Source organism: Cornus florida, unplaced genomic scaffold (assembly GCF_030987335.1).
Source record: "Cornus florida cultivar Cherokee Brave unplaced genomic scaffold, ASM3098733v1 CherokeeBrave_3.0.0_Hap2_Chr08, whole genome shotgun sequence".
NCBI lineage: Eukaryota > Viridiplantae > Streptophyta > Magnoliopsida > Cornales > Cornaceae > Cornus > Cornus florida.
This window is the reverse complement of record NW_026775578.1, coordinates 58,508,786-58,524,071: the sequence shown is the minus strand read 5'-3', so window position 1 is coordinate 58,524,071 and position 15,286 is coordinate 58,508,786. Positions and strand designations below refer to the sequence as shown.

At 34.0% G+C, this 15,286-nt stretch overlaps 1 protein-coding gene across 1 annotated transcript in view; it reads left to right on the top strand.

Annotated features, from left to right (window-relative positions):
- Positions 1-6,997: 6,997 nt before the first annotated feature.
- LOC132271795 (uncharacterized) overlaps positions 6,998-15,286 on the top strand; it is a 42,878-nt gene continuing 34,589 nt past the window's right edge. The window contains exons 1-4 of the mRNA XM_059773275.1: positions 6,998-7,311; positions 7,508-7,655; positions 8,038-8,153; positions 8,246-8,339. Coding sequence (XP_059629258.1) covers positions 7,243-7,311; positions 7,508-7,655; positions 8,038-8,153; positions 8,246-8,339 — 427 coding nt within the window. The 5' untranslated portion in view covers positions 6,998-7,242. The remainder of the gene's footprint in view (positions 7,312-7,507; positions 7,656-8,037; positions 8,154-8,245; positions 8,340-15,286) is intronic.

Below are 15,286 nucleotides of genomic sequence, written 5' to 3'. Positions count from 1 at the left end.
GCAGTCTATTGATGAATCCCAGCTTTCTAAATCTTGGTTTATCTCTTGAGCCTATATCATTGCTTCTAATATAGCTTTTAAAAATATTGAATTATTAACAAAAAATTGTGCTATAATTGAGTACAACCGATTATCTGACTCAGACACAGCTGGTGTGGGCTATAATTGGATCCACACCGAACATGTCTGAATCAGTAGTCACGTTACAATTATTGTAAAATAGCAGACTTGACAATGCTACAAATCCAAAAAAGATCTCACTATGATTTCTAGAAGAGTTCTAGCAGTCGATTGATGAAGATTTTCACAATAAATATATAGTCGACACAATATAATTATATGTCAAACACTTGTTCAATGAAATAGACACAAAGCAATTAAAGTGAAACTTTGGTGAGTCCTACATAAACTAGTCCAGAATGTAAAGAGATTTGTACAAATAGAGTATCAAAAAATTAAAATCAATAAAAGGATCTTGATCATGTAAGTGTGTCTGCACGTGTTACTTACCTAACCAAAAATTTGAAGAGTCCAACTATAGGATCAAAGTGAAAATTAAAACCACAAAAGGATGATCGTTATTGAGCATGTAACGTGTTGCTTACCTATCCAAAAAATGAAAAAAAGAAAAAAAAAAAAAATAATAATAAAGAAAAAAAACATATATGCGTCTGAAATTAAGGTAGAAATACTTGCCCCCAAATATAAATAAATAAATAAAATAAGGTAGAAATTACAATGATCATTGTTGCTACATGCTATTGTGCTTAGATCTTTAGATGTATATATATATTAACAAGAAAAATTCATGATTTAGAGTGAGAGTATTCTCTTTTGCTATATTCAGAGAGCATTGAAGACAGCTGATATCTTTAAATCCCTTTAATATGCTAGAGAAAGAGAAAGAAAGAGGATCTATTCTCCTTTGCTAAATTCAGAAAATCTTGAAGAAAGTAAATTAATCACCTTTTCATTTCAGATGTAAAAAACCATAATCTCAATATATTTCGTGGACTTACTAAACAAAAACAAAATTAATCCATGAGATTCCATAATAACTTACACCCATACTCAATTCAAGAGCATACATATACAAACATAAACAGTCTTGATATATGTGGAATGTAATTGTGTGTACATATATATACATGTATCAACATATTATATTTTATAAAACATAGAAATCTGACCTCGAAGCCATAACAAAAACTTGGAGCTACTGATGGAGATTTCCTAAGGGATCGCATGATCCGATAAATGAACCAAATAAACAGCAACCAAACCATGCATAAAGCCATAAAAGTTCAACTGAAATCGGATCAATGCGATCCCTTTGGAAGTCTCCACCAGCATCAATGATCGAACTACCATTAAAGCTTGTTTGGAGAGGTCTTGAGGTCCAAATAACAAGACTTTGTTTGAGTTCTTGATATATATATAGATGGAGAAGACAAGAAGAAGAAGAAGAAGGTGTTCATCAGTATTTTTCGTTCTCGTTTGGCCGGTTGTTTGTGTATGTAATAATGTTCACGCATTTGGTGTGATCAAAGGTAGTTAATTAGAGAGACCATGTGTGAACTAAACTTTTCATAAAGGTCGTGGTGGAAGTACTGAAATACCCTTGTGGGATATAGTATGATATGATGTATTTTTCCACTCAACATCATAAACCAGGCTTATATCCATTAATGTCAAATTTTCAATAAAGAAAAAACAAGTGATGAGATCACTGTTAGAGGTTGTGGAGCCTGATTATTAGTTCGGATTATAGTACTCGAAAAGTTTGACTGGTCACACTATTTAGGACCGATCATATTTATCGTAGTAAAGACTTTTGAATTTTTGAATGGTTCAAACTTCTAGATAAGTTCAACCGATCACACTATTTGCAACCGGTCACACTTTGATGTAAGTTGCGAGATTAAGTTTCCGTGTTTGATTTCCTCTGGAAGAGGGTTTATATACTAACCCTACTAAGATCCTACACAAAAGAGAGAGAATTGTATTGTCCTTCCATAAGAGAGAGATATTGAGAGAAAAATTCTCAATTATAATTGTTTACCTTTTTCATAAGCACGTTTGAAAAAGAAAAAAAAAAAATACATAATTTTTGGTATAGTTTTGATAAGCCCGTTTCGCGACTCACAAAGATTCGTTCCCAATTGGAATCCACCAAACTATCAATACTCACCGGCTATGCTCATTATATAAGTCATTCTGCAGCCAAATGTCATCGTTTAGGGCTCCATTTTTTCAGCTTTCAATGTGATTAAAAGTTTGTCAATTTTTTTTATAGTATTTATTTGTGGTTGAATTGGACTCTAATTTAGTTAATTTTTTGTAAACTTATTTTAGTGATTGGATTTTTTTTTTTTAATTATTTATAGAGGTGGTGAAAGATTGGGTTACTTTAGGATTCAATGATTCATTAATTTAATTACTATTATAATTGACTGTACTACACGGTAGATTTTACACATCAATAATATTCTACCGTTTTCTAAAACTTGTTATTTCCAATAAAAACTAAAATGATTCTCAATTTTGCTTCTGTGTTGTTAATTGGTATCAGAGTTTTATTTTTTCTTAGTTTAATGTTGAACAGCGAAATATTTACTACAACTTGTTTCTTTAATCCCAATTCCATTAACTAATTGTTCTATTCCCCAACTTTATAAATCTTGGTTTCATCTCCTAAACTTATCACTTATAATACAACGCGTAAAAAAAAAAAATTATTAATAAAGAATTGTGCGAAACTTGACTATACCCGACTATCTAACTTATGTATAATTGGCGTGAGCTGTAATTAAACCTACACCTAACATGCCAGAGTTGATAATCATGTCATAATTATTATACAAAGAATTGTGCTAAACTTGACTACACCCGACTATTTGACTTAGACACAACAGGCATGAGCTATAATTAAATCTACACTTAACATGCCAGGGTCAATAATCACGTCACAAGTATTATACAATAGCAGCCTATACACAAATATACACACACAGATTATAATGTCTATAAAGGAACACTAGTAAAGAGTAATATGTTTGCCAACTTTGCCTGTTTTGTGCAAAGAGCATAAATAATACTCCTATCTTTCATTCTTTTCAGCTAAACAAAATTAGTCCTGTAAAGATTCCGAAATTTTGCCTACCCTAAGAATAGTGCTTGCAGGACCAGCCTCTATGGTATGCCCAGCACATTGATCTGTCGAAAGCTTGTTCCCTTTTGTTTTCTCGTTTTAAATGATGGGAAATCAGATATTGACACGTGTCTTTGGGCATACCATATATTGACACGTGTCTTTGGGCATACCATATTTTGACTTATTCAGTCACTAAATAAGGATATGCTAGAAATAATGAGGACATAAAAGATAATGCAACGTGAAATGGTGTCATGGCAGGTAAGAGTTGCAATCAAACAGCTAAGGTTTGATAGGAAGACAAATTGCACTTGTTTGATCAAAGAAAATGACAATTCTTATTTTCTCACTTTTCTATTATTTTCAAAATTTTCACGTTATCCCATCCACAAAAATATTTATCATGTTCAACTTAGAATCTTTCATCGATTTTATTTTTGTTTCGTTTTTCAATTTTGAAACACCAATTTGATACTATCGAATATAAATTTTCTAAATTTGATTAATCAGACAATCACGTGTATATCTTATAAAATTCCTTAATCAGGGACAATTCTCATTTTCTCACTTTTTTATTATTTTCAAAATTTTCATATTAACACACCCAACAAAAGATTTGTCGTATTCAATTTAGAATCTTTCATCAATTTTACTTTTGTTACGTTTATCAACGGACCAGCGGCCTAACAGTATCAGTCTCTTACTTTTTAAATAGAGGTGAGAAGTTCAAGTCTCAGAAGAGACAAGTGTAAAAAAATTTCTTTTGTTACATTTTTCAATTTTGAAATGACGAATTTAATACCATCAAATATAATTTTTCTTAATTCGATTAATCAAAGAATCACGATGTACGTCAGATTCCTTAATTAAAATTAAAATTTTCTTACAATTTTACCTTAGTATATAATTAAGGTAACAGCCATAAAATTCAAACATGTATGTAGGTAATGTAACAATAAAATTCAAAATTAAATAAATATATAAATATATAAAATAAAATTGAAAAATGAGCTTTTAAGGGCATATATGTCAAACAACTGTACAATTTGATTTTGATCTAAAATGATAATGGTTTGGTCTTAATTTCAAAAATAATGGAATCATTAGGATTGACTATGTGTATATGTGGTTTTATTTGATTGGTTGGTGAACTAGTGAGCATAAGATATTAACCAAAACTTTAGATCAAATAATACATAGAATTTTACACACAATCATCCAAACAATGATCATAATTCAAGGGTTAAATCAATTAGAATTGGTGATGATTTATGCTCTAAATCAAATCAAATCAAATCACTTCAAAGGTGTAATTAGTCCTAATGTTAAGTACTATTTACCAACAAATATAAATAAATTTGAAAAGATATATGAGAGGGACATATTGCATGATCCGAAATAATTACTTGGTTGGACTCGTCAAAACGAAACAACCTTGATGGTGCCCTAATTAGTGTTCCATACGCATTGAAGTCTTCTCTCTCACACACAAGCACACAGTATAAAGCAAAGCTCATGTGGAAGTGGTGGGAGGTGAGAGTTCAAAAACCACCATAACCCAGATTCCAAGCAAATCACAGCACACGAGTATGCATGACCCGCATGAACCTGTCACTATACATTCACGTCTATATGTCCCCTTGATTTGGAGCAGATGGGGTCACAGTGTTTCATGATCGTAACATAAATAGCAAAAGCTTGAGATGATTTATTTGATTTTCTTGGCAACTCTCCTTGTTGTCAACTTTGGGATACCTTCGATTTCTTTTTTTCCTTTCCCTTTTCCTTCCCTTTCCTTCCCACTTGTAAAGAGGATTCCATGTCGGCATCACGAAGACTTGCAATGTGCAGAAGTCATGGAAACCTACTGCAAAAGTTGTGGTCCAAATGATGTTTCTGTCTAGGCACTACAACAAAAGGAGTTTTTAGTTACGTACAGAATCATTTTTGCAGTAAATATTACGTCATCGTGATTCGTTTCTGACCTAATTTGTTTCGCGAGTCTTGGAGCGAATTCTAATCTCTATTGTAGTCTGGTATATAAGGGTGTTAAGATTTATAGCATGAAATAAGATAACACGAAAAACTAAAATAGAGAGTAAAAGAGAGATGAAGAGTTAGAAGTTTGAGAACTTGTAATTAATCTCCGTTTTCTTTGCATAGTAAAATCTCATTGTCTATCTTTATATTTTCATTGGTATATAACCAAAAAAGGAAGAATTAGTAGTAAATAATACTAAATAAAAAATAAAAAATTCAGTTCTGCAACTATATTTAATATATGTTGTCTAAAGTCTAAACAATGATTCTAGAAAAAATTTGACAAGTGATTTCTAGTCTTTTCACCTTGGTATGCTTTTGGTCTTCCCCAACACAGTGTCACTAGCCCTTGTAATTAATTCCCACTTAAATCTGATTTTAAAGTTAAACACCATCCCTATTTATTTATTTTTATTTTTTTCCTTAATATTAAAATATACACAGGATTATAATATAAAAAAAAAATTATACACAAAAAAAAAAGTGCATAACTTAGGCCTACAAAAAAAATGGTCTCCAAGCCCACAGATTAACATTACATTGGATTACCCCAAACCAAGAAAGAACCCATAAAAAGCAGCCCAACTCAAGACAAACAAGCCCAGACCCTCAACCCACTTCAGTATCATATTATCAACTAACCTAACTAATCAATACCAGACCTGAAAGGGCCAGGCCCAATGTATTCCTACCCTATACTCTTAGGTTCAAATTCTCTTCTCGTATCCCCCACGAACTCCTAACTCTTCAAAGAGCGATGGAGGAAGGTTCCACTCGAAGGCAATAGTTTGAGTACTGACATACACTGCCACGTTACCAATGTGTAAAATTGTTGTGTATTTTACATATTTTTTTTACACAGATACATCAATATATTTCATTTCTTCTACATATTTTTCATTAATCAACCCTATATTAAGTAGGTTTGTAAAAATTATGTGGGTTCTAGGCATGACACTTGTTGGTTGTTATTAAATGATATATTTTAACAAAATAATAACTAGAGCTAAAAATAAATAAATCAAATTTTTTATGTAAATTTATTATGACACATTAAATTTACATTAAAAAAATATATATACATAACTTGGAGATGCTATGAGATTATTAAAAACTAGATGCCCTTCAAGTGTCTCATTATTGTTTAATTAATGTGAATTGTATGTAATATTCAATTGAGCTATATACTACTTGCGCTGAGCCAGTTTTGAGTTTACCTTGTGGTAAAGCGAGAGAGGTCGAGGATGCATGTCATTGAAGGAGGAAAATTTGTGTGTGCTTGTCACCACAAAAATTAAACCAAAATAGAAAGAAAAAAAATAGAATAAACTTGCAGGTAATTCAGAACCTTATGCAGCTTTTAAATAGCAATTAAAGCTTTTAATATGCACTATTAAAAAAAAAAAAAGCTTTTAATATGTATATATTTTTTTCTTTTTATAATTGTTTTTTAAAAAACTATTCAGATTGAGGTTCCCTAAACAATTCTAGAGTCAATTAATTTGAGTCAGCTTAAATCGATTAGGCCTTAAGAAAAAACTTTTAACGTAAATTAACTTGTATTCTTCAAAATAATTTCATGATTCATAAATATGAAAAAAAATTTATTCGGTAAAAATTAAAAAAAATAAAAAAATAAAAAAAACCGCAAAAAGTGTTCAAACTACTTGTCCCATGAATTTGGTACAAGTCACGGGGATCCAAAATTTAAAAGGGCGAGCGCACGTGTGAGTGGCAGAAGATCCAACTCAATATAAAAAGACTATTTTACCCTTATTTAAATTGTCCACCCACTCACACCATGTCTCTGGTCTGCAACTATCACACAACATCACAGAAGTCTCCCCCTCTCACTCTCCAGGCCGCGCCGCCGCAGTCCTTCCACCACCACAACCGCGGCAGCCTGGCGATTTCTGGGCACAGCCCACTTCTGCTGCTTCACCTTCACAGCCAACGGGTAAGGAGGCGAAGATCAAGAAAGTGACGAATTTTATTTTACACATCACTCGACACTGAAAAAAAAGAGGAAGAAGAAACCTCCCGCGGATATGGTTACCCAAAACGGCATCAAGCTCGCCGTTCATCTAATCTCCTCTTACTTTGGTGATAATGTCGCGGTAACATTTCATCTCTCTGTAGAAATTCCTATCCGCTGTTTGGTTGCTGATAAAAGGAGGGAAAGCGATAGACTGTTTTTTGGAATTTCAACCAAAAAACACCCTCCTCCTTTGATCAGTTTTCACAGCAACCAAACTGATTGTTATCAATTTGTCTAAATTTTGACGGAAAAACTGAAATTTTTCTTGTTAACAGAAAGTATGTGAGTGTCTTCTCCGCAGAGGAACCCTACCATTGGCACAAATAATACAATATACTGAACTTGAGAAAGAAACTGTTCGATGCTCTCTGCTCGTATTAATCCAACACAATTGTGTTCAAGCCTTTTCAATCATACAGGAAGGTATCATCATTATACTTACAGTTTTTTGTTTTCATTCTGTTTGGTTGCCAAGAAATTCTGGAAAAAGAAAAAAGGAAATAGAAAGTTAGGATCTTTGATATCAGAGTAAGGTAAGCTGAGGAGTACTATTAATTGGCGATGAATACCTAAAATGCTGAAGAAATAAAAGGCAGATACAAAATCAATTCTCTAGTATCAGATTAAAGTAAGCCTAATAGTAATAATTAGCTCTAGAGTTTGAGGGAAAAGAGCAATTGTGGGTGTGTGCTTGTCCACTCTACATTTTTATTGGTAACCGAACAGAGGGTAAGGCCAATTTCATGAATTCGTTTCCTTTGCTAAGTATAATTTCATGATGTTGATTATTTATATTTGAATGTAGGTGGGTTTGGAAAGGCATCGAGGGTTATAACCCAGTACATGGTGTTGTTTGATAACATAATCCACCATATGAGGTTTCCTAAGTTTTTAGCGATGGTGAAGTATCTTGGTAAAGAAGTGAGTTGGATAGATTTTTAGTTTGATTTTCTATTGATATGTTTTGTTCAAAGTTAGAATGAGTAGCTTATTGTTTGGTTGCATTTTGGCAGTGCGAAGATATAATTGAAGGGTTGCTTCAACACGGTAGACTTTCCTTGAAACAAATTTCAGACAGGCACAAGGATACTTCTAATCAAAGTGCAGGCAAGTTTATTGTGCATATTTTATGTATTTTCATTGCCTCTTTGCTTCAAACATGTCCTTCATTTTTTAATCTTATATTATATTAGATGTCTGTATATTGAGTTTACCCTGCGAATGTACTTTGGTACAAATTGGAGCTGATGTAGGATCAAAACTGTAGTAAATTTGTAAAATAACATATACAATTAAATTTCATTATTCTAAAAGAAACAATCTTCTTTGATAAGGTACAATTGTCCCTCAAATTGAGTTCTTCACTTAAAAATTAAATTTCTTGTTGTTTAGGTATCCATGAAATCTTTCCTTCAGGATCTAATAGCTGAAGAATAATTTTCAACTTGCGCATACAAGTGTTGAGGTTATGCCTTTGTACATATAGAATTTTCAATCTGCTCCACACTTCTAATCTTTAATCCACAATATATCTCTCTCTGAGCACTAGAATTCTATATCTCCATCTTTAATCCTCCCTTTTCCTATGATGCACAACTCACTTTTTTTTTTCTTTGAAGAAGGATCACAATTCTAAAGCGCACAATTCTCTTGTTTATTTGGTTTAATCTAATTAGTAATTATCAATTAGTTTTTGATTTGGAGAGCCTAACTGAAAATAGTTCAAGTTCCAAAGTGAAGACAAGTTTCATTCATTAATTTTTAATTATTGCAAGCAAGGACTTTCTAGCTTTGATGAGTCCTAACTAATTTGACTTATGAAAAATTCTTAATTGTATACATTGTAAGAAGGATTGAGGGATACGCCAGAACACATGCACATTTTTTTTGTTTTGTATAATTGTCGTGTTTAAATAAATAAATTTTTTCTTCAATTTCTATGGAAATCTTGCTCAATATAAAAATTCATCGAGGACAATTGTAAATGTAATAAATGAAAATTTTATCAATCTGTATTAAGTTCTTATATTTATTATTTCTTCCAAAAAAATTTTATACCACTCAACTGAAATCTACAACGTCGCCCCACTCAACTAAATTCCTGGCTCTGTCACTGTTGTTATGTGCAAAGTATATACTGAATTGTCCTTGTTTGTCCAAATGAAAATATAAATAAGTTTTAAATGGAAAAACATCGAACAGAAAGCTTGAACTGAATCTGCATCATATGGAGTATGGGAAAAACTCCATCAGGTGAGAAAAATCCAAGTAGTTAATAGGGGGCATGTGACAAGTATTCCACTAAATCCAAGAAAGTATTAGATGCCAAATCAAAGAAAGTATTAATGAAACGCTTAGCATGGCATCACTAGCATGTGTCAAATAGTGATTCATTTGCAAGTATTACCCATGGTGCAATGTATCCAAAATAGAATACCAAGATGACTACTGTTGAAATGTGAAATCTTATATTCATTTATGCTTTGAATGATACAGATTTAGTCAAATTACAGCCAAAAAAGGAAAAAAGGAAAAAAAGAAATCAAACACGACATTATAGTTGTTGAAATGTGAAATCTTATATTCATTTATGCTTTGAATGATACAGATTGGTCAAATTACAGCCAAAAAAGGAAAAAAACGAAATCAAACATGACATTATAGTCATTGTTAGGATACACTCTTTGATGAGGATGGACATTATAGTGGGCTACATGAATTTCGAAGCAGATGCATCGTTCATGACATCGTTGAATCTTGAAAAGAAAAATAAGAGAATACCAAGATGACTACTGTTGAAATGTGAAATCTTATATTCATTTATGCTTTGAATGATACAGATTTGGTCAAATTACAGCCAAAAAAGGAAAAAAAGAAGTCAAACACGACTTTATAGTTGTTGAAAAGGAAAAATTGAAATCAAACACGACATTATAGTTGTTTTCAAACACGACATTATGGCTGTAATTTGACCAAATCTGTATCATTCAAAGCATAAATGAATATAAGATTTCACATTTCAACAGTAGTCATCTTGGTATTCTCTTATTTTTCTTTTCAAGATTCAACGATGTCATGAACGATGCATCTGCTTCGAAATTCATGTAGCCCACTATAATGTCCATCCTCATCAAAAGAGTGTATCCTAATAATGACTATAATGTCGTGTTTGATTTCTTTTTTTTCCTTTTTTTGCTATAATTTGACCAAATCTGTATCATTCAAAGCATAAAGGAATATAAGATTTCACATTTCAACAACTATAATGTCGTGCTTGATTTCTTTTTTTCCTTTTTTGGCTGTAATTTGACCAAATCTGTATCATTCAAAGCATAAATGAATATAAGATTTCACATTTCAGCAGTAGTCATCTTGGTATTCTCTTATTTTTCTTTTCAAGATTCAACGATGTGATGAACGATGCATCAGCTTCGAAATTCATGTAGCCCACTATAATGTCCACCCTCATCAAAGAGTGTATCCTAATAATGACTATAATGTCGTGTTTGATTTCTTTTTTTCCTTTTTTGGCTGTAATTTGACCAAATCTGTATCATTCAAAGCATAAATGAATATAAGATTTCACATTTCAACAACTATAATGTTGTGTTTGATTTCTTTTTTTCCTTTTTTGGCTGTAATTTGACCAAATCTGTATCATTCAAAGTATAAATGAATATAAGATTTCACATTTCAGCAATAGTCATCTTGGTATTCTCTTATTTTTCTTTTCAAGATTCAACGATGTGATGAACGATGCATCTGCTTCGAAATTCATGTAGCCCGCTATAATGTCCATCCTCATCAAAGAGTGTATCCTAATAATGACTATAATGTCGTGTTTGATTTCTTTTTTTCCGTTTTTTGGCTGTAATTTGACCAAATCTGTATCATTCAAAGCACAGATGAATATAAGATTTCACATTTTAACAACTATAATGTCGTGTTTGATTTCTTTTTTTCCTTTTTTGGCTGTAATTTGACCAAATCTGTATCATTCAAAGCATAAATGAATTTAAGATTTCACATTTCGTGTGACAGCCCAAGTTTTTCAACCCGGTGCGTCAGTGACGAAACGAAAGTTGACCTTGTAACGGATCCGAAATGCAGAAGTGAAAGATAAACCAAAGTCTCTAGAGATATAAACCATCTCTAAGACACCAATGTGACCTTCCATGAAGTCACGGAACTTAGAGAGAACGAGAGCGGAAGCAAATGTCAAAATGGGCAAAATCCATTAACCAAGGGGCAAAATGGTCAATTCACAAATAAAATGATAAACTTGACTCTAAACAAGTCAAACAAGGTGAATGCAACCTAATCATTTCACAACATTCCAAGAGGTTCTAAGAACTTTGGCCAAAAATCCCACAAAAATGCCCATTCCCGGTTTAAGCAAAAACTGACACTACCTCACTAAAACATGAATAACTCCCACTGTGATTGGAATCTGAAAATGGCATTAGTACCATTGGAAAGCTGACTCAAAATCCTTGAGTTTAGGCTCAAGAATCACCCCATTTAAATTAGAAATGAAGGAGTTATAACCTTTTGAAGTTGGAACATCAGTGCTGAATCATAACAGAGAGGCTGTGTGCATGCAAGCTATTTCGGTCGACCGAAATGGACAGAAATTTTGCTGAAAACATATTTTTGAGGGGAGGTCATTTCGGTAGACCGAAATGAGCCATTGGTCGACCGAAATAGACCTAAACAGTGAAAATGGCTACTGGAATGGGTGATTTACTGTGCATTGAAGTTTCCAAAAGCCATTGGTCGACCGAAATGGTGTTTCGGTTGGCCGAAATGACTCGAAAAGCTGTTAAAGGCCTGCTATATGCCAAATGTGTTAAGGTTCAACCCATGCTTCAAATCCCCTTATGAATTGGTTCAAAAACGAAGGTTTAAAACTGATTTTCAATGAGATGTGAATATGTGAACATGTCAACAACCTTAAAATGGATAAATGAATGTAAAACAATGGCTTATGGCCTCATACATATTAATTACAAGAATTTCATATGCCAAACCTCCAAAGTTGGTTAAAATACGTTTTTGTAACAAAAGTTGGTACCAAACAAATACAAGTACTAAAGTAAACATGCTTGGCCCCTTTACATACATGCTTATAATATCAAAAGTAAGTACTTAGGTATCATTACACGTCAAGGAAGCTACGTTAGAGTCTAAAATACCATACACCTATGGTATACAAAATATGACATCAAAAGTAAGGCATGCTAAACATTTGCATGTCAATATACAAAAATGCTTCAAATTGCTCATAAGTTTCTAAGGATGATGAGCATCCAAGAACATAGGCTCCTTACCTGTAAAACAACCCATGTGTGCAAGGGTAAGAGTCATTGCACCATAAAAGCTTGGGCTATCAACCACGTGAATATGACAGCCTGAGAATGTGGATTCGAATTGTGAGATCAATCACGGTATGTAATTAATGCTAAAGATTAGGTATGTATCCAACCTACTCTTCCCAATACCCTCGATTAACAGGGACCTCACTAGATGATGACCTTATCAATATGATTATCTGATGAGGCGATAATTAAGATCATCAAATATTTGGTATTTTAGTAAAAACACTATACTTAGTTGCAATAATGGGAGGCATGTACATGCATATTTGAGATAGATTTGGTCAAGCAGTGTTTAATGAAATCATAGTCGGTTTGGAAGCCCCTTGTGGTATTTGTGTTCACCATTTGTGTCCCTTGTTTTCAAGTGTTATATGAGGTTTCTAGATGTAAGGGGAAAAAAAAGTTCAGGGATGCAGAGTGGAAAAAAGCATGTGTGGGATGAATTTATGTAACTTAATAAAGGCTTTGCTTACCACATTCGCTTGTCCTACTTGGTGTAGAAACCACAGACTTCTTCTAGTGGCTTTGGAGTCTCTTGTCTTATTGGTGTAGAAACATTTGACTTCTTTTACTTTTTATAATAATGAATGTCACATGTTTTGTGATCACTTGTTGGGTTGTTTTGTATTGTTTGGCTTCTGGGTCATATTTTATTTAAATTTACATTTCAATTCCAAAATCTTATTTAAATTTACATTTCAATTCTACAATCCTAAAAATCTTATTCCAATTCCAAACATCACATAAATTTAATAACAACCCCAATACAACAAATCTGAATTTGTTTTCCTAGTTGGTACTGGGGTTGCAAATGAACTGAGCTGTTCATGAACAGCTCGGGCTTGGCTCATTAAAAGCTCGGCTCGGGCTCGTTCGTTTAGTAAACGAGCCGAGCTTGAGCAATGATGAGCTCGGCTCGCCAAGCTCATGAACAGGCTCGTTTAGTTGATAGGGCCTATATTTCAAAATTTGCTACTAAATTTTAGCCCAAACACTTGAGTGGTTTTAAAGGTCTATGTAGTTGTTTTTTTTGGATAAGTAAACATATATTATCAAAGGCGCTCAAAAGGGGAGCGAACTCTTTACAAAACAAACAAAAGACGCCATAGGCTCCACTACAACAATAAGCTGTCAACAAAGTATAAAAAGTTGTCCAAAGATGAACAACTTTTCCCAACGACCCAAAAAATAAAGAGAATGCAAAATATTCGATTTAATAACCCACGCCGGCAACTCCTCGCTTTCAAAGGATCTCCTATTCCGCTCGTGCCACAACCTCCACCATACACAAAGAGGGATTACCTTCCAAGCTTCTCTAGCACGGCTGCCCACTGGTCTCCCTCTCCAGGCCTCTAGTATTTCCACCGTGGTCCTTGAAACAACCCATTCAATGGAGCTGAAGTCCTCCAAACAGCCTTCCAAGGGAAAACATTGCTTGGCGAATCCGTAAGACTTTGGTAAAACGACCTCACCTCAAACACCCCTCAACACCACATCCCCACACCACAAATCCTTCCAAAACCTTACATGACGACCATTCCTAACTCTAAACCGTATCCGCTTAGAGAACTCATCCCAACCCCTCCTAATACCTTTCCATGAGCCCATGCCTGCTGGTACTCTTCCCCAATCCGACAAGCAATGACACGCCTCGACCTAGACCTTTCACACCCAAATCTCCACATCCATTTCCCTAGCAAAGCTGTATTAAACATCTCCAACCTGCGAATTCCCCATCCTCCTTTTCTAATAGGGGTGTAGACTTTCTCCCATTTCACAAGATGGTACTTGAACTCCTCCCCGATACCCCCCCCACAAAAAATTTCCCTGAATTTTGTCAAGTCTACTGATCACTGTTCTAGGAATCGGAAACAAGGACATAAAATATGTAGGAAGATTTGAGAGGGTGCTTTTCAACAATGTGAGTTTACCCCCTTTTGACAAATATTGCTTCTTCCACCCGGAGAGCCTCTTTTGGAAACGCTCCACCACTGGATCCCAAACTACAACTCTCCTCATAGAAGAACCCAAGGGCAGACCCAAATAAGAAAACTGAAAAGATTCAACACCGCAACCCAAGATAGCTGCCAGATCATGAATGTGATCCCCCTCCCCCACTGGAACAATCACACTCTTGCCAATGCTAATCTTTAGGTAGTTGTTTGGTTTTATAAACTTAAACTATATCCATTCCTGAAGCCCTCAAGCTATTAAGCCCAGTAACCCATACAATTCATCACAACCGTTGGATTACACACACTATAACCATAACAAAAGAAAAGAAACCCTAAGTTCCTAACTCTTGTTGAAGACGGCAGCCATAGGAGACCTCTCAATTCGTCCATCCCAGATTCATGTCAGCAGCTACTCTACCAGCGACCGATGCAACAATCTTACTCCAACAACAACTACTACAAGTTTATTACTCTCTCTCTCTCTCTCTCTCTCTCAACCATGTTCTTTATCTTGACAACCATTTTTTTTTCTTCTTCTTGTGATGGAGTTATGAGAGGATGCAAAATACTATCGGGCCAGACTGCTTTGGGAGAATTAGATTAGAGAAAAGGGTGTAACCCGATGATTGAGAAACTGATTTCATCCTTTGCAACGCGATCGAAGATTGAGAGGCTGATTTCTGCAATGCAAGCTTGAGCCGAACCAAGCCCGAGCTCGTTC